Source organism: Apodemus sylvaticus, chromosome 1 (genome assembly GCF_947179515.1).
Source record: "Apodemus sylvaticus chromosome 1, mApoSyl1.1, whole genome shotgun sequence".
Taxonomy (NCBI): domain Eukaryota; kingdom Metazoa; phylum Chordata; class Mammalia; order Rodentia; family Muridae; genus Apodemus; species Apodemus sylvaticus.
The window spans coordinates 44958533-44982740 of record NC_067472.1 but is presented as its reverse complement, the minus strand read 5'-3'; the positions used below and the strand labels follow the sequence as shown (position 1 = coordinate 44982740).

Genomic DNA, 24208 nt, shown 5'->3' with positions numbered 1-24208 from the left:
ATTCTTTAACGTTCTCTAATACAGTCAAACATGTTAGCACTTGGTATATTTCTGCTCAGTCAACTGTAGTGCTCCTAAGATGTGTCGCAAAGGTCTCTTAAGCATCCCTTTAAAACCATGGTGTAGCTAGTTATCGCCTATCCTAGGCAGGGGCGTATAATGTTCTTTGCTCCTCTGTACACTGCCTTTGTCTGTGGGACGTCTTCACCTTTGCTAGATGGCCACTGATGAGGATGTGGTAGGATGCTCTTTGGCTTGCAATCAGAGTGCTTCATAGCAATGAATATTAGGACAGAGCTGTAGATCCACCTGTTCATAAAGAGAGTTGCCAGGTTGAAAGGCTCTTGGTATTTTCTTTTTCTTTTTCATTTCATTTTATTTTTTTTATTCGATATTTTTTCTTATTCGATATTTTACAGAGTTCAGAGATTTGCAGTGCTTGTCACTTAGCTGTGTGAATCATTCTGATTACTGTCAGAAACCAGGGTGGAATGCAGGGCCCTGTGCCTGCCAGGCCCTAGCTCTGTCTCTAAGTTACACCCTAGTCCACATTGCTGATAGTCTCAGTTACTTTACAAATATTTCCTCTCATTTTTTTTCTGTTACACATAAATGATTATAATAATGTTCTTTTAGGTTGGTGGTATAGCTCAGTGGATAAAGGTGCTTGCCACCAAGACTATAAATTTGAGTTTGATTCCTGGTATCCACGTGGTGGAAAGAGAGAAATGAATTCTGAAGGTTATTTTCTGATCTGTAAACATGCATGCACACATGCACATATACACTCATATACACACATATACATACATACATATCCTGTGGCATGCTTCCATATCCCCACAACAAAATGAATATGAAAAATAATAAAATGCCTTTCTATATGTTCATCCCAGAAGCACATTTTAGACAAAACTTCTCAATACTCAACTTTAATTTTAAAGTTCATTGGAAATCACTAAGCATTCTAGATTCTAGAATTTGGAGTAAATGTTATTACACATTTCAGAAACTCCTGACAACATCAATTTCTGGCAGTCTTTCTCATTATTGAAAATCAATAGAAACCCATCAATTAAAAACTTATATATTACCCACATACACTCAGGAAGAAATTAATAAAGACTAACGAAAATTCATTTCAAAATGTCTGGTGATGTTATAGAGATGCTTATGCTCAAGTGACAGGAAAGATAATGCCTTTGCCTCTTCTCTTCCATTGACTTCCAACATAGTATACGTTAGGATGCTGAAACTACAGCTAGTGCTGCAGCATCATTAAGGAAGAAAAGGAACATACCATGCTTGTTGGTCTTGGTGATTCAGAGTTTCTGAATTGACACCTGGACTGGAGACTTGTATGGGCATCCCTACATTTTTTTTGCCTTTCTGAGAAGTCCTTCTCTGTAGCTCAGGCTGGCCTCCCACTCACTGCAATCCTCCTGACTCATGTCTTGCAGATTAAACAAAACCCTTTAAAAACCAAAGTGAGCTGAGAGACAGTGCAATAATATGAAAGTCTGTGGTGACATCAGGAAGAGATGAGTTTGGGTTGGGGTCATTCTACCAAGATGTGAGATGACAGACTGGTTTTGTGAGAAACTAAGAGGAATTCAAAGATGAGCATTTCCAGAGTGCTTTCTTATGGGAAGGTAGCTTTGGAGGAGAGAAAACAGAAGCCCAAGTTCAGAAAGCAGCTTCCCTTGCAGCTTTCCTCTGATGATTTTGACTCTGCCTCTGCCTCCAACTGGTGATGTGCTGACTCACTCAATGCATGCAGAATAACACACCCACCCACCAGGACAGGGACAGAAAGCATTGCTGTTTCCCTTTTACAGATATGGAAACCTAGTTTAGAAAGTTTCATACCTTTCAAAGCTGAATAACTAGTAAGATAATTAAAATAGGGGTTTGAAGCCAGGTAATGTCGTCCACAGCCCAGACTTCCATGCTCCAGTGTCAGCTTTGGAGGTTACCAAAGTCAAATGGGACCCATGGGACCCAGAAAAGCCAAGGAGGGCTGAAAGGGCCCAGTAAGTTCATAAGTATTAAAGAGGCAGACCACCTCGATTGGTCATAAAAAATGTATACACTTCATGATAAATATAAAGAGAAAATTCTTAAAGCTTTTATTAAAGAATTAAAAAACTAAGCCTAAACAGAATATGATCTGATTTAAGATATCCCTGAAAAATTAGTTATAGGAGAGAATAAAGAATCATTTATTTTCTACTGAAAGTAAATGAAGTCATGAGTTTCGGCCTATGCTCATTCCTTAGACCTAATAGCAGTTGACACATTCATGCAGTGCTGAGGACCTGCCATATCCTATACGAATGTCTACACATGTACACCAAGTGCCTGCCCTAACCTATATGTGTGTCTATACACATACACCTTGAGGACCTGCTCTAACCTGTCTACACACATATAACCTGGGGACATTATCCAGTCTGTGCACATATACTGTGAGGACAGAAATTAAATACACTAACACTTCAAAGCTTATTTGCCCCATGAAGAAATATGTCAAAACTAAAAAATCTCAACTGTAAAATTCTTATTGAGAATACCTGAGGAGGACTTAAAAGTAAATTGTTGTAGGGGTAAAAGACTCAATAATTACTTCAGCAGATTTTGTGGGAAGAAACTAAAAATTATGGTAGAAAATAAACAAGGTAAAATGACCTGTTATAAAAATGAAGATTATAGTATTTAAAATGGGAGGATAAGTAGAACAATAAATGTAGCCCAACTTTATACCACAAGAAATCACTACTGTACAATACACTCATCTTAAATTTTTATTTTATAAGCTTCCTCAAATATGAAGCCTCCAAGTTCAAGAGGAGGTATAATTTCTTCAGAAACTGACAGACAGATGACATTATCTACATGTAACATTACAACTCGGGTGGAGGAAACTGGCACTGAATAGGACACACAGTTTGAATCTACAAGAAAGGCTGGTGCTGTCTAAAAAAGAATATCTCATAGCAAGCTAATAGATATTATAATCATTTGTGGATCGAGATGGTTTAACAGGAGGCTGAGAAAATGAAGTGCCTAAGGAACACCAGTAGTATCCAGAGAATTATTCCATGTATCTCAGAAGAAAGAAGATAGTTTGTTTATATATAAAGTATTGAGGAGGCTGAGTAATGGCTCAGTGACTCTCTCTCTCTCTCTCTCTCTCTCTCTCTCTCTCACACACACACACACACACACACACACACACACACACACACACACGCACGCACGCACAAGAGAGAGGGAGTCAGAAGAAATGATGCCAGTAAAATAAAGTGTATACTATAAATTCCGCTTAGGAAAAGACATACGTATAAGATGCTAAAGGGAGGCTGAGAGCAGACTTTAGAAATAAGCAGTACATCAATGGAAGAAGAGATGAAAGAACCCATTACTCTAAGAAGCAATACTAGCAAATCTAGTGCATGAGCAACTATAAACGTCAACAAACACTGAGAAAACACCTACATTTCCTTCACAGTGAAACCTTGATGAAGCCAAAACTGGTTTGTAGGCATGATGAAGAAATGTTAACTGAAAGTGAAAAAGATTACAAACAAGTCAGACAAAACAAAAATCCTCAGGAATGACTACAGTTACCCGGAAATTTCACACAGGTGGTTGGCTGGCACGATGGAGAGAATATCATGATGATATCAGCTTCCATTCCCTTTTAGACCTTCTGCATATGTAAATTCACTTAATGCTAGTGACAAGTGCCACAAATCTCACATGAAGAGACTGGAACTCAAGAAAGAGATATGTTCCATTTATTCCTGGCTGTTCAGACAAATTGCAACTAAAATCAATCTGGCTCCAAAACAAGAGCCAGCAATGTCTTGTGCATAACACTTCCCAACATGAAAATTCATCACAAATGAATAGAGACGAGTAAGAGTATTGTCAGATTAAACCAAGATAAAGTATTCATATATAACATATGATTCAAAGAGACATGAGGTAGCTGACAGAGATCAATTAAAGATATAAATTATAGCAGCAAACAATCAAATATTCACTAGTTCAAAAATGAATTCTACTCCCCAAAATACAGAGCTAAAGATAATTCCAGAACTTTACTATGCCAATAAAAATGACTCAGGTAATTCTAAGAACTTTTCATGAATGAGAAAGTCAGTTTCAATGAAACCAAGACTTAGGGTCTAGCAACAGTTCAGTGAATAATGTGCCTGCAGGACAAGCATGAGGACCTGAGTTCAGATCCCAGTACCTGCACATAAAAGCTGGGCATGGCAGTGGGAGCTTATGGTTCCAGTATTGGGAGGTAGAGACAGGAGGATCCTGAAGACTCATTGGTGAGTCAATCTAACTAATGGGTGAGCTCCAGGATGAGAGAGAGAGAGAGAGAGAGAGAGAGAGAGAGAGAGAGAGAGAGAGAGAGAGAGAGAGAGAGAGAAAGAGAGGGAGAGGGAGAGGGAGAGGGAGAGGGGGAGGGAGGGAAGGAGGGAGGGAGAGAAAGGGGGAGGGAGAGAGGGAGGGAGGGAAGGAGAGAGAGAGAGGGAGGGAGAGAGAGAGAGAGAGAGAGAGAGAGAGAGAGAGAGAGAGATTGAGAGAGAGTGTCTCAAAGAAAACCAATGTGGAAACTGAAACAATAAGATGCATGATGTCTTTAATTGATAATGCATTATTTTGTTTAAAAGTTTGATTTAAAATATAATTATCAGGAAAAGTAGGATTAAGAAGTGACTAAGATCTTAAAGGAAAACAACACTGAAGATAAAGTATAAAATATTTTCATGATAAAATGAATGCTATTTGATAAAGGATCTTAAAGGAAAACAACACTGAAGATAATAGAGTATAAAATATTTTCATGATAAAATGAATGAATATTTGAAGTAGATTGCATAGGGAAGGTGCACACATAAGAACATGTATGTAGGTATTTAAATACATGGTAATATGACACATATATTTTAAAGTCTATATCAGTACTCAGGTGACAATAGTCTTGGTTTTTCAAATGGTTTATTGATAATAAAACTGGCGGCCATAGTAGTGTTCTTACAGGCATCTGTCAGTGTTGGAGAAATGTTAGTTTGCTTCCAATATAATAACTGTAAACTGGAATGATGAGTTGGATAATTATAAGTCCCACCATGATTAAAAGAAAAAACAAGACTCCCACAGTATGATGCTGGAATAAAGACAGATATGTATACCTGTCAAATAGAAGAGCAGACTCAGGAGTAAACTGATACAGTTATGGACATTTAATTTTTAAAAAGGTATCAAAAACATACAGTGGAAAAAAAGAAAGCCTATTCAACTGGTGATGCAGGGAAAATTCTATATCCATTCTGAGGAAAATGAAAATAGATCTCTATCTCCCATTCAATACAAAAATAAATTTAAACTAGCACAAAGACTTTCATTTAAAGTCTGAAATACTGAAAGGGAAACACACTGACACACTTAAGAATAGAGGTTAAGGTAAAAACTTTATGAATGGGACTCTAATAGCACAGGAAACAGCACCAAGAACTAACAAGCGGGTGTGCATACAATTACAAGGCTTCTGTACAGCCTAGAAAACTCCCAGTAGAGCCAACAGTGAGTCTATAGAGGTTCTATAGAACATCTTTTCCAGCTATATATCAGATTGAGGATTAATATCTAGAATACATAAAAAACCCACAGAACTTAACCAAACACTTTGCCAATCAAAACATGCATCAATGAAACAAACAAACCACTCTCAACAGAAACACCTTAGGAAGTACTCAACATCCTTAGCCTTCATAGGAATCTAAACTTTAGATACTTTTGAAGTTTGATCTCCTCCTAGTCAGAATGGGTAGGACCAAGAAATCCAACAGAGAAAGTGGGGAAGGAGAAATGCTTCTTCACTGCTGGTGGGAGTATAAGTTAGTAGCAAGTATATGGAAAATATTAAGGAGGTGTCTTGAGTAATTAAAAATAGAAGATTCTAAACAACTATTCATGGACATTTATACCAAAAGGTTAGTATCCGGCCATGGAAACACACGCGCATCCATGTTTATTGCTACATAATTCACAATAAAAAAATGGAACTAGCCTCAATGCTCATACACAGGTGAATGCTAGCAAAATGTTGCTCATATACACAATGGAATTTTGTTCAGCTGTGAAGAAAAATGACAGGAATATTGTAGGAAAATCAATGATACTGGAAAGCATTCTATTATGTGAAGTGGATCAGAAAGACAAAAATCCTATCTGCTCTAGCATATGAGATTCTAGCTTAGCATGCTTATGTTAACATATGCATATATGTTAAGTGGGGGAGAGGAGAGATATAGATTATGAGATTAGAAGACCATGAGTGAGGAAGAAGAGGAGTTGAGGAAAGCACTGGTGGCAAGAGGACACATATGATGAAGAAGGAGACCATGGAGGCGGGGTGGAAAGACACATGACAGATGCTGGGGGCGTGGCATTCGAGAGGATGGAGGAAAAGAAGAAGCATGGTTAGCCAACAAGTGGATGAAAATGCCAGAATGAAACCTAATTCTGCATGTGCCAACTGAAGATTTAAATTAAAAAAAATCATAAAACAATACACTCACACACAACACACACATTCTCTCTCTCTCTCTCTCTCTCTCTCTCTCTCTCTCTCTCTCTCTCACACACACACACACACACACACACACACACTCAACACAACCAAGCCCCAATGTTCTGCATTTCAAAGACAAATATATAATTTTTCAATGTGAAAATCAACGTAACTTTTGTTCCCTTCAAATTTTGCCCAACAAAGGCCCATCAATGGACAACTTGCTTTAAGAACATTTTCTCAAAATACAGCTTTGTTCTTAAACAGCCCACATCCGTTATTGTTCTCCTGGAGCATGCCCAGTGAAGTGCTTCCCAACAGACCAGAAATTCTCTGGGCAATCTTCCAATACTATACAATTCCCAGCCAAACTGATAACTATTATTTCATATTTCAGGTTTGGGATCCCATGTAATTGAGTTTTAACACAATGAAAATTATAATATTGAATACATCTGCTATAAAGAGTGAAGCCATTAAATGTCTATTCCAAAGGTACTTAAGTGCAGAGCAGGGAGTAAGAATTGCAAAGCACTCTCTCCTCCAAGTTGTCATGGGCAACACTCTCTGAGGACCTTTGTAAAGGTTTCCCAGAGCTTCTGCAAGAAGGCCTCCCAGAACTGTGAAGAGAACACACCTCCTTGCCTCAGAATTTACTCAGTCTTCTCCCTTGTTTCCTCCCTCTCTGGTTATATGCTGAGTATTTTAGATATTCAGAATGCCTATTGGGCATAAACATAAAGTCTTTTGATGTATCTGTACAATATGATGTACAGTTTCAATCTTTGAAGTGATGCTAGCATTTATCAACCCATTTTCCATCATACAAATGGGTTGCTTTTCAGGCTTTCTTCTTCTTCACTATCTGGCTTTTTACTTCAAGTCTTAGCCATGATGGCAAGTTATGAGCAGATGAAATAGGTAAAATGTAGCTAATGTGGTCACCAAATAGTCCAGGAAAAACTGAAGACAGCCAAGGATAAGGTAAATTGAATTACTATGTGATTACAGTCACAACATGGATATGATCACTTCTTTAGTGGTGTTCCTTATCCTGTATCATTATTGGTCCTTTCCTCTTCTAACCAACAATCATCCTGAACCACAATACATACTTGGCTTAGTTTTTTTTCCCCTCTAGACCAGGCATAATTATCTTCCATCTGTTAATAGGAATATAAGTGTACAGGAGCCAGGTTCAAAACCAAACATGCATGTGTTCTCCCTGCACTATCAGCGTGGACCATGTATGTTTGTTTAGAAGTGCACCAGTTCTTAGCACAGTGTCAGGCACGTGCACAATGACATCAAGACAATGACAGTATACGTTTGTGACTATGATTTGTAAGATATATTACCATTTCAGACTTGTGAAAATGTCTTTCAAAATAAATAAATTATAGTAGCAAGAACAATTCAACTAATATTTCTTTTACATGGTCAACATTCAGACCTAAAATGAAACTCTATGTCCGTTGGTCTACTTCCTGCAGGCTCTGAAACTGATACCTGTACACACTACTGAGAGCTGCAGGAAGACTTCTTGCTTTCTACTCCTTTGCTCTCCACCCTCCCTTCCTCTCTCCCTCACTACCATCCACTTACTTACTGTGTACCAGCAGTATCACCTGCTACATTGCTAGTCACTGGTTCAGAATAGCATACATACTGATTCTTATGCTTTTAGGGGTTTATCATCATGATCTATGGATCACTTGCAATTAAATGATTGAAATTATTTTGTGGGATTTGAAATATGCAGGATGAGTCACATGACATTCACTATTAAAGTGTATGCCAACTCTTGTTCTATAGAGGTTTCTATATCATCCTGCTCAAAAGTTTGATGTCCTTTCCCCAGACTCACAGCCCCTATAGCTGTAGCATCCATTTATTAAAGAGGTCACATATTTGCTCTTAGATCAGGGTATAGTGGTGCATATGGTAGGGTGGTGCATTCTTGTCTCATGTGACTGTGACTTTGGGTTTATTGTCTAGACCTACTCCTTACTCTCTGAAGATTTCTGGATCTCATTTTCTATCTGAGGTATGGGTGATGACACTGACCTTGGGATGCTTTAGGGATGAAATGAGCTTGGTAATCAGCAATATAACTCAGTATATGGCAAGGCACAGCTACTTGGTGGAAACGAGTGACTCATTTTCTATATCTTGTATGGCCTTTGCTGCCCTATGCACACACACAAGCAGAATCTTCAACTTTACATCATGCAGAATGTTAGAGTCGATGTGCTGATATCTTCTGTGGTTATAAGTGATATTGCCAGATTTCATAGACTTCAAGGAGAGAAAAGCCTCTATCATCTTAGCCATATATTTGGTATTTTGTAAGCTATTTGGTAAGAACTGGAATCATCCTCAGCAGTGAACTAAAAGTTTAACTCCAGATGGTAAGTACTGAAATTCTACGTACACAAAGCATTTCTGTGTTTTGGGCTTTATTCAGTATCATAGTCTATATTATAATAGATACATAATAAAAGGGTTTCAGAATGATAAATGCCATAATTGACTTATTGATATCAATTTGAATAACATGATTTTAATGTTTCATTTATATTTTCCTTTTTCTTTCTCCTCCCACACTGATAGAAAATATACTACAATTAATGTTTTATAATACAGAATTACACACATACACACAGATACCATAGATACACACAAAAACATACATACATACACACACACACACACATTATCAGCTGATTACTAAAATTCGGTCCTATTAGCCATATGGACAATTATTCTGTTTAGAATGAGTGAAGCAAACAAATGTTCTAGCAAAATCTACAGGCCCAAACCAAGGTAGGAATAGGCTATATGGATTCAAAAGTCAGTCTAGATCTGGCTGTGGTAATACACACCTGCCATCTTGGACTGTAGCAGGAGGAGAGTGATCAAAATGAATTACAGTCAAGTCTATACTTGCTATCTACTGACAATTATTTACCTAACAACGACAACAAAAACAATAACTACTCAACAAATAAATGCAAAAAATATATAAACATTTCTAAACCAACAAACAAAGCCTTTCTTGATCTGTAAAAGCTCAGCCCAAGGTGATAGACAGATATGCAAAACAACCCATATATCTAAACCTTACTGAAAATTGTAGAAGAGGTGACAAACAGAGTGTAAGAGCCAGAGGATCAGGTTGCCTACTACTCGACATTGTGTTCTAGACATGGTGACTGTACCCATAAAATCTCAACAAGACCAGTTAACATGCCAGAGCCAGGTAAGTCTCTGAGTTCAAGACCAGCCTACAGAGTAAGTTCCAGGAAAGCCAGGACTACACAGAAAAACTCAGTCTCAAAACCAAACCAACCAACAAACAAAACAAAACAAACCACTACCACCAATAACAACAACAACAGCAACCACCAAACAGTAGCCATGCCAACACAGGTTGGAGAAATTTTACAAGGATTCATCCCTAATGAAGAGCTATAGGCAATAAATGACTAGCGAGAGGGTCATCATTTCTAGAGTTGATCTCCCAATAAGAGTAGGAAATCACGAAAGATGAGCCCTAAACATGTACATATGAGCAATACTAAGTGGACTCTGCAAGTTAGATACATATATGTATACATACATGCATATATACATATATATGTACATACATACATACACACACACATGCACACACATGCTCATGCACACACATACACATACAAACACACACATACACACCCTATTTTACAAGAAGACATCGTGAATTACGATTGAGTGGGGGTTGGATGTGGGTGAGGAGAAGAAATGAAGGTAAATACAGCACTGATGTATTAAATTCTTAAAAATTACATTTAAAAAACCCCTATACAACATCCCAAGGTACATAAACAGAGTTGAATGGTAATGGACTTTAAGATAGAGTCCTCAGAGATACTTGATGAGGATAGGGGATGAGCTATTGCAGGAATATATTTTTATAGGCTTTGCTGAAATTGAGTAAATAGGAACCAATGGTGGGTGTGAAGTAATGGACCCCCCCCCCCCATTGTACTTTTAGTCCTTGAGATTAACCTTAGGCACTATTAAGAACAAAACTTTCCTAGCAATAAGTAAAATTTAAAATCTTCTAAGAGATTAACTTGAAATACTAAATTTTACAATTGCCTATAAACTCATGAAGACATTAGTAGATGTCCTAAGCAACGTGTTATTGGGTACTCTTGTAAATGTTAATCTACTGTTAGCATCCTGCACAGCAAAGAGCACAGGAGCAGGTGTGCAATTTATAATTCAAAGAAATCCATATTTACTGTTGTTCACATTAAAAAGTAAACTGTCAGTCATTTATAACATATATAAACACAGTGGTAGGCATTTTCTGAGGATTAAAATATGATCAGAATAACTGCTGTGGGAGTTGGCACACAAAACTCAGTCAATAATTGCCCAAGACATTTACCAGAGTTCTCAATGCCAGGCATCTAGGCCCAGGGAATCTAGTCTCACCAGGTTTTATGCTTCTTAATGTTCCTAGTAACCCATGGGAACGTTTCAAGTGTATTTATTTCTATAAATGACACCAGACTAAGTTCAGCAAAGCAATTAGACCTTAGTCTGCTTTTCTTCCTTTTTCTCAGCTATATAATCTAATGCATTTCCTGAATGTGGTACCTGCAAAATACACATCAAATCTACTTCTCTCTCTCTCTCTCTCTCTCTCTCTCTCTCTCTCTCTCTCTCTCTCTCTCTCTCTCTCTCTCTCTCTTTCTCTGTCTCTCTCTCTCATACACCCACCCACCCATACTTTGACCAGAGACTTCTTTGAAGCCATCTAGAACATTCCAAATAGTATATCTGTTTCCCCCCACACATATTAGATGTGTATAACATGAGAATTTCCTGATGTTTGGTTGCTTAAAACAGGATTTATTTCAGTGATAGAAGAAATAGAACCATTCTTATTTGAAAATATTGTAATAGTAAGAATTGCATATTTTCAGTGAAAGCCATTTATTTATTTATTTATCATTTTATTTGCTTACATTTCAAATATTATCCCCCTTCCAGGTCTCCCCTCCACGAACCCCCACCTCCTCCTCCTCCTCCTCCTCTTTGCATCTAAGAGGGTGCTCTCCTACCCATCCACCCACTCCTGCCTCATTCCTTTAGCATCCCCCTTCTCTGGCGCTTCAAGACTCCACAGGATCAAGTGCCTTCCCTCCTACTGATGCCAGATGAGGCAGTCCCCTGCTATATATATCGGGAACCATGGATCAGCCCATATATATTCTTTGGTCCATGGTTTAGTCCCTGGGAGCTCTAAGGGGTCTTTTTTGTTGATACTGTTGTTTTTCCCTATGGGGTTTCAACCCCCTTCAGCTCCTTCAGCCCTTCCCCTAACTCTTCTATTGGGATAACTGGGCTCAGTCCAGTGGTTGGCTATATCTGCATCTGTCTTAATCAGGTGCTGGCAGAACATCTCAGAGGACAGCCACACCAGGGCCCTGTCTGCAAGCACATCTTGGCATCAGAACACAGCTAAATACAGCCAAGCAAAAAGAATCAAGGTAAGAATCCCTTAGAAATTTCTGTTTTCACTTTGTCTTTGCAGCAGTTCAAGTCTCCAGTGTGGTGCTGTCTGCTCGTCTACAGCCATGGAAACACTGGCTAGCTCTCAAGACTGAATCAAGTGAATGAGCCTGCTGACCAGGGCTTTTCCAGTCATAATGGACACCTTTGGAAGTCATCCTGTTTGAAACTGTTACTTAAGGTACAAAGTCAGGCGAGTCCAGGGAAAATTGGCTTCTATATAATTTGAACTTGAAGAGTGCTGGAGGACAGAGTGTATTGTCTGCGTGTATGTAGACATAACAAAGCTATTTTCATTCACAGTCCTGGCAGAAGGCCCGTGGTAACTGCTCCGTGTGTCTGGTTACAATTATTTCACTATAGGGAATAATCCAGGACAGTACATCCCTACCCTGTCCGCTCAGCCTCAAGTTGAAATGTGTGTCGTGCTGCTTTGCTGTTCTTAACCCCACAAACCTTGTCAACTCTTTCCTGACTGCCTTTTCATTCACTCATCCTTCGTATGCCAGAAACCTCAGCTGAATTCTAAGTCTGAACTGCTGTATTACATTGTGCATGAAACTCTTAAGAGTGTAGACAAGCAAGTGTGGATGTGATGCCTTGTCCCTTTGTGATTACCCAGAATATGGGCACATATGCCTGGATATCTCACTGCATGTGGATTTTCTATGTTCTAAGTCGAATGAAACTCTACTTAAAGGAAGGAATGGTTATATCTTTTGAGATGCTACCTCCATAATCAAACACATCTGTCCTCCCCACCCACTGAACATTTCATAGAGCTCAATGTGGCTCTTGGGAAATTTCTCAACAGAACAGCTAATAGTGAGATGTGTTTTTAATTAAGATGACAACAAAAGAGAAGATAAGGCTGGTTACAGGGTATCATTACCCAGATGCTAAGCCTGATATTTAGAAATGCTTGTGGCTATTGAATCCTTCTTGTATGATCTCCCCTGATTATGTTCAGTTCCTGGAATCTGAAACTCCGTGTGAGTTGCGTTAACTCAGACCTAGCTTGTCATAAACTTCAGAAATCTTCTCAGCAGCCCCAGGTATCTTACAATAAGTAGGCTATACATTAGCCCTTCATTTTCCGAACATATCAATAGGATAGAGTGTAGGGAAAGGTAAGGCAAAAGACATGGTGGTTGATAAGACAGAGTGACTGAAAACCTGCACGGACGGGCTTTTCCAATTGCAAAAATCTGCAGATCGTTTAATCTCTTGAGAAAAGACTATTCAGAACTTTATTTTAAAGCCATAGCAGATGGTGAGAATCATTCTTTGGCTCTGTGGCAGCTCTTTTCACTTGGGTCATCGTGGGTCTGACAAGATCTTTCCCACTCAGGGTCAAAGGTGGAGGGACTTCCCTTAGGAGCTCCCCGGGGTGGGGGGACTCATGTAAACAAAGGACTGACAAGTCACTAAGGACTGACTATCAGTAACAGAAGGGATGCAAGCAGGAAAACTATATACATACACGCAAGTACTTCTGCCAGCTTTCATAGGACTCAGCCCTCTTATAGAAAGGAGAAAAAATAGTTTTCATAGACAAATTAATCTGTGTTTAAGGATCAACCTTGTAAAAGATGGCATGCTTAGATGTCATAAAAGCTACGAAAGAGAGCACTGCCCCAGCTTGAAGCATCAAGCTAGCCATTTCTATTTTCAACCATGTCTTATACCACCCACGGTCATTCTCCCAAGAGTATTTTTTTTTAGGTTTCATAAATGAATCGTGTATATCTGCCAGTGAATATTTGCTTCCCTAGTGAGATTTTTAGCTTTAATAGCTAGCGACTTAAAAAAAAAATTCAATTATGCCCTAGTCAATTCTCTCTGGATATACAATGCTGCCTTAAGGTTTTCCCCTGGTGTTGAATATAATTGTTATCTAAACATAAATAAAGATCATACTGTATAATTCTTATTCCAAATGAGTTTAAGTTTCAATAGGAAAGTATTACACATGAAAATATCAGTACCACCATGATTATCTAAACAATCTGGAATATTCTACAGACTGTATGAGCTTCATGTGAATCTATATGACATATTCTAAAAACCAGTAGACATAGGAAATAACAGACAAGTAATAAAGAGAAAGTGGATGAACCCCTTTGGCAATGTGTGCACGTGTACATGTGTGTTTACAAGGCACTAGAGCAGCCAAAGTTTAATGTGTACCAGACACACACTTGCTTATTCTCTAAGTTTAAATCTAAGTGTATTAGGTTTTCTCAAAGTAAGTTATTCCTTAGCCTGCTTAGCTTTCTTCAAATGAAATTTGAGGAAAAAGCTTTTAGATAATTTAAACCAATGATTCATGGAAGAGTCTTTCTAGTCATAGCCTCTATATCTTAAATAATTTTAGAAGATCCTGCTGGACTCAATCTCTCTTTTTAAATCATTTCTTATATAGATCAACATTCCCTGATTGCTGAATGTGTATTTTTCCATTCTTCCAATGAAGGATTCTTTGCAACAGTGAGCTCAACGTTTGAATTTCATGTTGATGTTTTACTTTTCAGCACTAGGAACTCAGGCTAGGATTAGGAAGGGTTACGTCAAAATACAGTGTATTGCTCCAAACACTCTTCTGAATGTCAGCTTTCTCAACAGTATAAATTGTTCTTACAAGAAACATCATTTGCTATCACTCTCTTTTTGCTATCTGTCCTCTGAGTCTAGAGCACTAGGTAAACGCCAAGGTCTAGATGCAGATGCCTGCAGATGCCTACAGATGTGGTGCCATCTTGCACTGATTAGCTGACATCAGCTACAGGAGCACCACTCAGCAGAAGGAGAGACCCACCTTCCACCATGCTCATTCTAGCTGACCTACAGTTTGACTCCATGACAGCTTATCATTTTTAATAACGTCCTTCATGGCAATTAGTTCCCTAGTAATTTCTGAGTCTGTGTTCCCTATTCGATCTGCTAAGAACCATGAAGTTATTTTAAAGATGTATAAGATCCCAACTACTGGCTTACTACAAACTTTCTAAGACAATAAATGTGTCAAGAGTTCTCGAACACAAAAGTTAATTTTTCTCCCCTTTAAGATGATGGAGTTTTCATTTATCTTGGAATTGCTCACAGGATTTAGAAGTAGGAGGGAACAGGGGAGATGCCACCTGATTAACCAGAGAGCCAAAACTGACGGAGAGAAGAGGAAGAGTTCGAATCATTCACTCTCAGATCGAATCCATTATCTCTGGGTCTATGTGGGCACTAGCCTCGGGATCCCCTGGCAAGCCTCAGAGCCCACAGACATCAAGTCCTTCTGTAAAAAGTCCACTGCTGCAGATAACCTCGGCACACTTCCGCATGCTATATTCATCTTCTGATTACCCTAACACCTAGTACAGACAAGAAAAACATGTCTGTGCACTTTACACATAGGACATTCGGTTTTGTACTTATTTTCTCTGTCCTTAGCTGATGCCAATGGAAAAAGTACTGTCAGTAATGACTCACATTCCCAGTGATCTCAACAAATCCCCAAGAGGTGGGCAGGTACCAGGACCCAGAGGAAACAGACCAAGGAACCTGAGGAGTTGAGATTTCTCCTTGCCCCTATGCCAAGCAAACGCTCACCTAGCCTACACATCTGTCTTTTCTGTGTAGGAGTGATGGGGCCATGCGGTTAGTCATGGCTTAGCCTCTCTGCTTGCAGCATGCTGACCTGAGGGTATCTCTGTGTGAGCAGGCTGAGCATCTGGAAAGAAGGTTCCAGTAGTACTGCAAGCAGTAGTTCTGTCTGCTGTAGCTTCCTCTCAGGTTTCCTTTCAAGGCAGGACTGTCAGCTTGCACTTGTAAGGGCTGAATATCAGAATGCCAGGGTACATGCTTACTGAGTGTAAGAGAAGCCTGCAAGGCTGGGTCTCAGGAAGTGGTAATGAGCTGGGCATAGCCCAGGCTTAGCTGGAGAGCAATTGCAGCCTTGGTACACTGTTATTTGAGCTCCTCTCTGCAATTTCTTCCTTTTAGATAATTTTTGCCTAAAAGCCAACCCCAGTGCTTATTCTGGTGCTAGTTTAATGCCACTCCTGACCCACTCCTAGAGAACCTGGACCTCTTTCCTGTAATTTTCAGCTTCACTTACAGGCAGGGGTTGGCTGTAGGTCAAATCAATAGAGTTACAGGGAGAGGCCTATTCCTTCTCATAACCATGACTGGTTATTTCTCATTTGTTGTAGAGCCATGATGGGAACTGGCTTGCTACAGTCTAAAAATACAGTGCTTTCCAGATAACCTGTATTTGGAGAATATAGGTTTCCTTCAACTTATGCCCATTTTGGGAGGAGCAAATGTTAAAAAATTCCAACATGGAAAAGTAAGGAAAATAGCTGCCTTCTCCAGCATTTTCTACAGCCTTCTGATTCCCCGTGCCACTGAATGGTGTGTGTGTGTGTGTGTGTGTGTGTGTCTGTGTGTGTGTGTTAACATCAATAGTATTTAAAAGAACTGTCATTGGAAACGAGATGGGGGTCACAGTAATTTCTAAAAGAATGGAGAGCCATTTTAGTGTGTCCAGCAGTAGTTATGATCTTGGGAAGCCAAGTCTGAGTCTGAGGTTCTGGTCTTTAAGTGAGTGTAAGGTGATTATAAATTCTGGGTTTTTTTTTTATTTCCATTCAGTATTTCATGAATAAGAAAATATTCCAGAAAAACCAGCTAGAATTTCAGGAAAAAAAACCCTTTTCCCCTCATAGATTCTATTCAGAGTCCAGCAAGTTAATAAACCACAGACACTTAACTAACTTCTGCTGCCAGAACATTGAGTGAAAGGTTGTAAAGTTGAGAGTTGGTGCCTATTGTTTGCCAAACCTTTGTCCAGCACCTTAACAGATAGAGGATGATTAAAATGATTTCACATTTAGTCTTGGGAAAAAGGAACTCAAAAGGGGCTGGAGAGATGGCTCAGAGGTTAAGAGCATTGGCTCACATGTATATGTATACACCTATATGCATCTGCATCTATGTAAATATGTAAGTATATTTATTTGAGTATGTATTTATGTGTATAATGCATGCTCAAATGTTCATTCACCCAATGTCATGGCACAGGCAGGTGGCTACCCAACCTGTGACACCAGATCTGTAGGTGATGTTCCATTTCCTTTTCAGTGCAAAGCTTTATATAATGCAGTCACAGTATATTAGGGCAGCAAACCTCGGTTCCTGTCTCTTTACCAAGGAGGTGGTTATAAATGTTAAGGAGCCATTTGGGTCTTGGGAACTAACTAGTCCCTGCTAACGTCATGGCCGAAGCTTCCCTTCCTCAGGCTCATGTCTCCTCCCTCCCACATGCAGGTGCTACATTCTAGGGACCGTCCAGACAGAAGGGGAGGATACCAAGCTCAGTTTGAGAGATGTTGCTGTCCTTAGTCTAATTTTATTTTCTTAGTCTCTTCATAGGGAAAGCCTCGGAGAACAGACCCTCAAAGCCCCCACTGGAAAAAGTCTTTGGACCAGATGTGCGTGGAACTCACAAATTGTTTTCAGGAATGGTGCTAATTGCAGGCATGGTACAAAACCTTTAGGGAGGGCTCAGTCACTTCACTGATATAGGAAAGACGGGTATCTTTACAATGTGTGGGATAAGAACAGATAGAAGTTGCAGTAAATAAGTTTATCAAATAAATCTGGGTGCTAAATCTACAAGAGTACTAACTTTCAGATTCCTGGACATCTTAGATTTTGAGATTGAGGCAAAGAGATTTTAAATGTGCACAAGCTTTTCAAAGAGCTATGTCAAATGAACCCATTTGTTTTGAGAGAAGAGGAGGTGTTATATACAAACAGCTTATGGAGTCTTTTCAGAGGGCTTTAAACACAGTTTGACTAGATGGGCCAGGAGCAAAGCTGAGATAAATGGGTTGTCGTTGTCTGTGGGATCCTGACATGTGCCTTTGACATATCCTGTTCTGTAGAGTCAGTCTGTGGCAGCACTGATGTCAAGGAATCTGAGCTGCCTTGCTGAGCTACTGAGAAGGGGCACAGAGAGGGTGGTGCTACTAACTTGTCTAAGGCCAACCCGAACATTCCCAGACTAAGGGAAAAACCAACAGGACAAGACTATTGCAGCCAACTGGCTAATACTGTGACTCCATAATGAAGGAATCACACAGCCTGCTTGTTCAAGCATATATAAACCCCCAGCTCTCTCTGAATGAGCTCTGGGTGCTGTTTTGCCTTTGGTTTGTTAGTTTGAGACAGGATCTCATAATACACCCTTTGTTGTGAATGTCATGCAAATGTGGCACTTGTCATGTAGCCCAGACTGGTCCCAAACTTGCAATCTTCCTGCCTCGACCTTTCAAGTGCTGGGATTACAGGTGTGAGCCACAATTCCCACCAACAAAAATGTATGAAAAGCCCAATCACTGAGATTTTAAACATGGCAAAGGAAATGTTATCTCCTGGCCTATTGTGCTAAAGACTCCATATATGGGGGTGGGGAGGATGTCCTTAGAATTAGGGGCTTGTCACCAGAGGTAAGAAAGAGAGATCAAGGCTTACTTGGCTTCCAGGGCCAGGGCAATGATTCCAGCAGCCATTGGGGCTGAGGCTGACGTTCCAGTGTGATTGTCTGTGCATCGCTGCCTTAGATCAGTAGTGATCTGAAAGACAAAAGCGAAAAAAGAAATTAGCCCCTGAGGAGAGTCATGGTCATAGCAAGAAGTTTATTCACAAAGTGGATGGAGAAGAATTAAAGACTAATTTTAAATTCAATGTTTCCAGACTTGTGTGACCGTTCATCTTCCAAGAATTGTCTCTATAAACCAAACTTGACTCGAAATTGACTTCATTAAAATCAGAGCAGGACCGGGGTGAACCACAGCTCAGAACCTCAAGATACCTCCTAAGAATCTACAGTGCACCCCTTTCTCATGTCTCTGGATTGAAATGGAAGCCATTTCAAGGACCCACATGTTAAACTAATTAATGAATACCCAGACACCAAACCAGGTATCACAAGATGAAGGGATAAACTGTACAGTCCCTGATTTGTCCAAATTATAACTGGGGGGAATGACAGCTTTCAAACAAAAGTCTCTGACAATGAGGTAACCCCTCGCTTGCGAACTATTCTAGAATTCATAAAAAATGTTGCAAGGATGAATCCAGGCTTCCTCAACAGCTTCACAGCTTCACCACGGGAAAGCAAGGGTGGAGCTCCTGTACCTCACACACAGTTAAGGCAGTGCCTGCTTGTACTTTATATATAGGAGACTAGCTACTTTTCCATTTTTACCTTGCAATCAAATTGTGAAAACTAGATCATTTTATTTTCTTGGCTTGAATCCAGTTCACTTCAGCTCTGACTGAATTCTATTACCATCCAGCAGAGGCAATGGTTCCCAGCCTGTGTCTCATCATTGTCTCACTACGAAAGAAAATTGAATTTAAATTCTCCTTAAAAAGAGAAATTAAGCACTATAGAATATGACTTTAAAAACCAGTGTGATACCTCTCAGATTTTTTTAAAAGTCTTCCCTCCTGGACAGTAATTCATTTTGTTCCCTTGGGACTGATTTTGTGTTTGATGGGGAGATGAATCAGTAGGCTTGCTGCAGTCACTGGATGACATCAATAAACCTTTCTTTGGCACGAAGACAAGTATGTCACCACATATCACAGAGAAGAGAGCTGATGCAAAAGCTGAGCAGACAGACGTGAGGAGAGGCAGCAGAATCACAGCCTCTGTTTTTCTAAGAGGACCACGAGAGAGGCGAACTTGATGGAGGAGGCAGATGGATTCCGGCCCACACAACCACCTCTACAACTTCCTTCTGTGTCACAGGAGGCTGAATGGAATTTTCTATCATGTTAGAGACCTAGAGAAGACCTAGAGAGGGCCCACTCACTTTCCCACAACGAAGCACGTCTATCATTTTTTCTTTTGACAGCTATCATTTTTCCCCTCGTTTCTTTTGACACGCGCAATGCTACCAGATGACCCATCTCACATAACTATGAATATGGACACAAACAAAATGGGAAAATAAATATGGAGAACTACAGATATGTGGTTATGTAGGTAAATAGAATATGTAAAGAAACTTCCTAGACTTTTAATTTTTGACCTTTAAAATGTATAACATAGCTTAACCCTCCTGGCAGTTTTTGGGTATATCTTATTATTAACTACACACCACTGTCTTGGATCTTTAGGACCTGTCTCACCTACATGAATGTCTACTGCTCTGCCTTCTGCCTGCTGTCACTACTGTGCTTCCTGTGTCGATGTGTTTGATTAAGTAGCTCATCTAAGGGAAATCACTTAGTATCTGTCCCTTATTGATTGGATTAATTCACTTAGTCTGTGATGTTCTGGAACTTTGTCTATACTGCAGCATATGACAGTGTTTCCTTCCTTTAAAAAAAGTCACTAATACTCCACTGTGCTTTACTCCCTAAACTCCTTGTATGCTGATGGACATCCATCGGGCTTGCTTCCATGTCGGGCTGCTGAACAGTGAGTGCTTCGATAGTACACAGGAGTGCACACCATTTTTGAAAATCTGACTTAAAATGCTCTTGAATATAATACCAGAAGTGGAGTTGCTAGATTATTAGTTCCCAGGGGATTTCTGGGGGTGGTCTCTGTGTGTAAAATGCTGACTGTGCAAACATGGTCAGTCAAGCTTGATTTGTTAACATTATGTAAAGTTTCCCACCCTCACACTTCATATGACCACCACAAAAAAATAAATCATTAACAAGTCATTTCTTCCCCTACTTGACAGATGCTCTACAGTTATTTTCTAAGGTACTAGTCTCTGAGTCCAACCATGAATATATCAGAAATGGCTTATTTATAGGTCTCCCTGTTTTTGAGAGATGGTCTTGAGAGATGAAAATGTTGATATTTTACCTCATTCATCATCACATTCATTTATGCAAGTTGTTAATTTTTTCCATAAACTATGCCTGGATTCATGCCCTTTCATGAAATTTCCTTCCTTACTCTTTAGTTGTACAAGACAGGTTCAGTGCAGGTCGAGAATAGACATGCCAAGTGTGTGCAGCACTTTTGAACATTACAAACAACTAGCTCTGGCCAAACATGAGCAAGTAACAGTTTATGATGTCAGGTCAATAGCACAAATATGCCTCATCCTTTGATAGGGCACCAGGCACATACATGTATCATGTGCTTACATAAAGAGCTACTTAGAACTGTCACTTGAGATGCCAATGTCAAATGCTATCAATTTTGACAGCGCTGTGTGGTATTCAATTTATAGTTGTGCTCTAACATTTTTTTTTCAATAATTTGAACTAAATTAGTTGGAGAGGAGCTGAGCAGGAGGTGATGGGACACCGAAGGGGATAGAAAAGAAAAACAAAGAAATTTTCCTCCCTTCTCTGCTTTAAGTGGAATTCCAGAGGTGTCATTTCAATACGAAGCTACTGTCAGTGGGAGAAGTGTGAGGTGTAAATTACCAGGAGCATCTAAGGTAAGGTTCTCACCATGAAAAGAAGGCAGAATACCAGGGAGTATTTACGTCTATCTGCACCATGCGATGTGCAACCCAAAAGAAAAATGACGTTTCAAAACTGGAGCCATCACGGGTAACCCAAGTTATCACACAGTGCAATAAACAGGATATTAGGATCTGCCAGTGTACCCCAAAGGAAAGTGGCTTCCAGTGTGCAGCCCACAACACAGGGTGGATACGCTCTGACTTCAGACCCCCTCCCTCGAGAATGTCTCAGAATTTGGTCTCCATCTCAGTGGCAGTCTCGCATGCTCCGAATTCCCCCAATTCATCATCCAAATCAGAAACAGAATTTGTTTCCAAAAGAACTGAAGTTGCTCAAGAAAATATCGTTTGTGTCCATCACTGAGAAGGAAACTGGAGAGGCTGCAGGCCCTGAGCAGATCAAAGCTATCCTGATGGGCAAATTAGATTTCCAGCCTCCTAGGATCAGTAGCAGATGGGGCTCTGGCCTCCACAGAGTTGGGGATGTCATCTTTTCTTGGTGAGCCAGGCAGGGCATGGTTCAGCTGCAGCCAGGATCCTTGAGAAGGGACCATCACTTTCATCCTGGGCCTTTATTTCCTAATACTTCCCAGCTCATTACTGGAGCTGATTGGGCTTTTGATTGTTGCCTGTTGATGCTAGTCTCCAGGGAATCTCAGCACAGATTGACTTGAGCCCTAAGTGACAAGTTTTACAGCAACCTCCAGTAAGTACCCTCTCTCTCCCTGATGCTCCCCCATCCTTTTTTATTTTGGAGGTGCCAGATTGCCTCATACCTGTTAAGAGAGCAACAGAAAAGATATTTTTAAAACATAAAATGATTTTGCTTTCTGTTAGGCTGAACTTGTTTCCAGTGCTGACTTAGATCTGGCTTGGAAATGTGTTAGGAGAACTGTTTTAGACACAGCTGATTGGGGTGAAGGGCAGAGACAGCGAACAGAATTTGTATCATTATTAAGCACAATGACGTGGAAAGAAATTAGGATCGGTGAATGATTTCTGCATCGATAGATGTCGCCAGGATGGGAGTAGTATTCAGAGAGAAGGAATAAGTCAATATAAAACATCACTCCCATATTGCTAAGAGAGCCTAGAAGTGTGGCATGCAAGGGATGTGGCTCTTCTCCAACAGGGATCCTGTTTTGTGTCATTTCTGTGCCATCATAACATATAGCTGAGTTCCACATTGCATCAGAAGCAAGTATTTCTTTGCTAAGTTGAAGTGTTTCCATTAAGCTCTCTTAGATTCACTTCATTTTACACTCTGAATTTTTCCAATTTTTAGAAACACTTTAAGGTCACTTGCCTTTTGACTACTCAATCAGGACTCCAAGCAATATATAATCAACCTGCCAAAGCTATATGTGTGCTAATTTACAATCCAAGGATCAAAGTGTTGCCTCACAATTCCCACCTCAAGGCTTCCTCTCAAACGACCACCAGAGAAACAACTGACACTGAGTGAGAGAGTATGCCCACATGTTGAACATTCTGCACACGCACGGAAGGTTTGCAAAGAAGGTATTAACAGCTAAGGAGAAGGAGGCTCAAGGCTGATGATCTTGTTCTGGGATGAACAGCAACAAAGCAGTTAGCAAGAGCGGAAGATATTAAATCCTGAATCAGCAACGCACACAAACACAGCTTTGGAGTACAGTCCCCAATCAAGCCTCCAGCCAGGGCAGAACAGCTTTGGTGTCACAGCCTGCTGGCGATTGGGGACAGCAAGCCTAGTTCCTTTCATTCTTTGGTACATTCTGAGGAGAATGTGGGTCGAACTACTGAACACATCTGGTCTTGTTCTTCCATTTACACACTCTTGAGAAGGAATGAGATTTTCTAAACTCAAAGGGGCAGAGATACACATGGGAAGGATCTGATGCTCACAGTGACTGTATTGGAAACATGGTGGGGTGCAGGAGGAAGCTGTAGAGCAGGGCTCTGCAGGAGGGATGCGACAGCTCAGGAGCCTTGGAGCCATGAGGTAACACCTCTGCCTGGAGTTGCTCTGTGGCTGTGATACTCTAGGCAGCGTATGTGTTTTCAAGCCATACAAGTGAAATGATATGAGCAGAATGGAGACGAATGCTTACTGGCCCAGAGAACCTCTCCCAACAGAGCCCACGAAAGAGCTCATAGCCTAGACAGCAGGACAAATGACTTGGTTGGGGGTGGGTAGTCAAAGGCAGAATGGGTTCCAAAAGAGAGATAATTTTCTGGTAGGAGTGACTGAGTGGAGCTTTAGTTATACAATGGATCTTTTGAGGAAGCCACAGAAGTAGTGAGGGTTAAAGACAAAATTTTGGTTGCTTGAATGGGTGGTTCTGCTCATAAACTTGTTAAGATTTTCCATAGTAAGTCTCTTGACAAAGGTTCACCTTCCAGGAAAGAAGCAGAACATGCCTCTGTCCCTGAGTATTCCTTCCGGCAGCTACACCGGCCACCTGTTCCCCACTGTCTGATGGTTATTTTTACACAGACACTTACGGAGCTCCAGTCCCAGCCGACAGGGCAAACTCTTCGTTCTCAAGTTGTTTCC

General features: G+C 40.1%; 1 protein-coding gene across 2 annotated transcripts in view; it reads right to left on the bottom strand.

Annotated features, from left to right (window-relative positions):
* The window catches only part of Pcsk5 (proprotein convertase subtilisin/kexin type 5), a 424235-nt gene that overhangs the window by 200255 nt on the left and 199772 nt on the right, over positions 1-24208 (bottom strand). For both annotated transcript variants that reach the window (XM_052188627.1, XM_052188618.1), the window contains exon 9: positions 18698-18798. In XM_052188627.1, coding sequence (XP_052044587.1) covers positions 18698-18798 — 101 coding nt within the window. The remainder of the gene's footprint in view (positions 1-18697; positions 18799-24208) is intronic.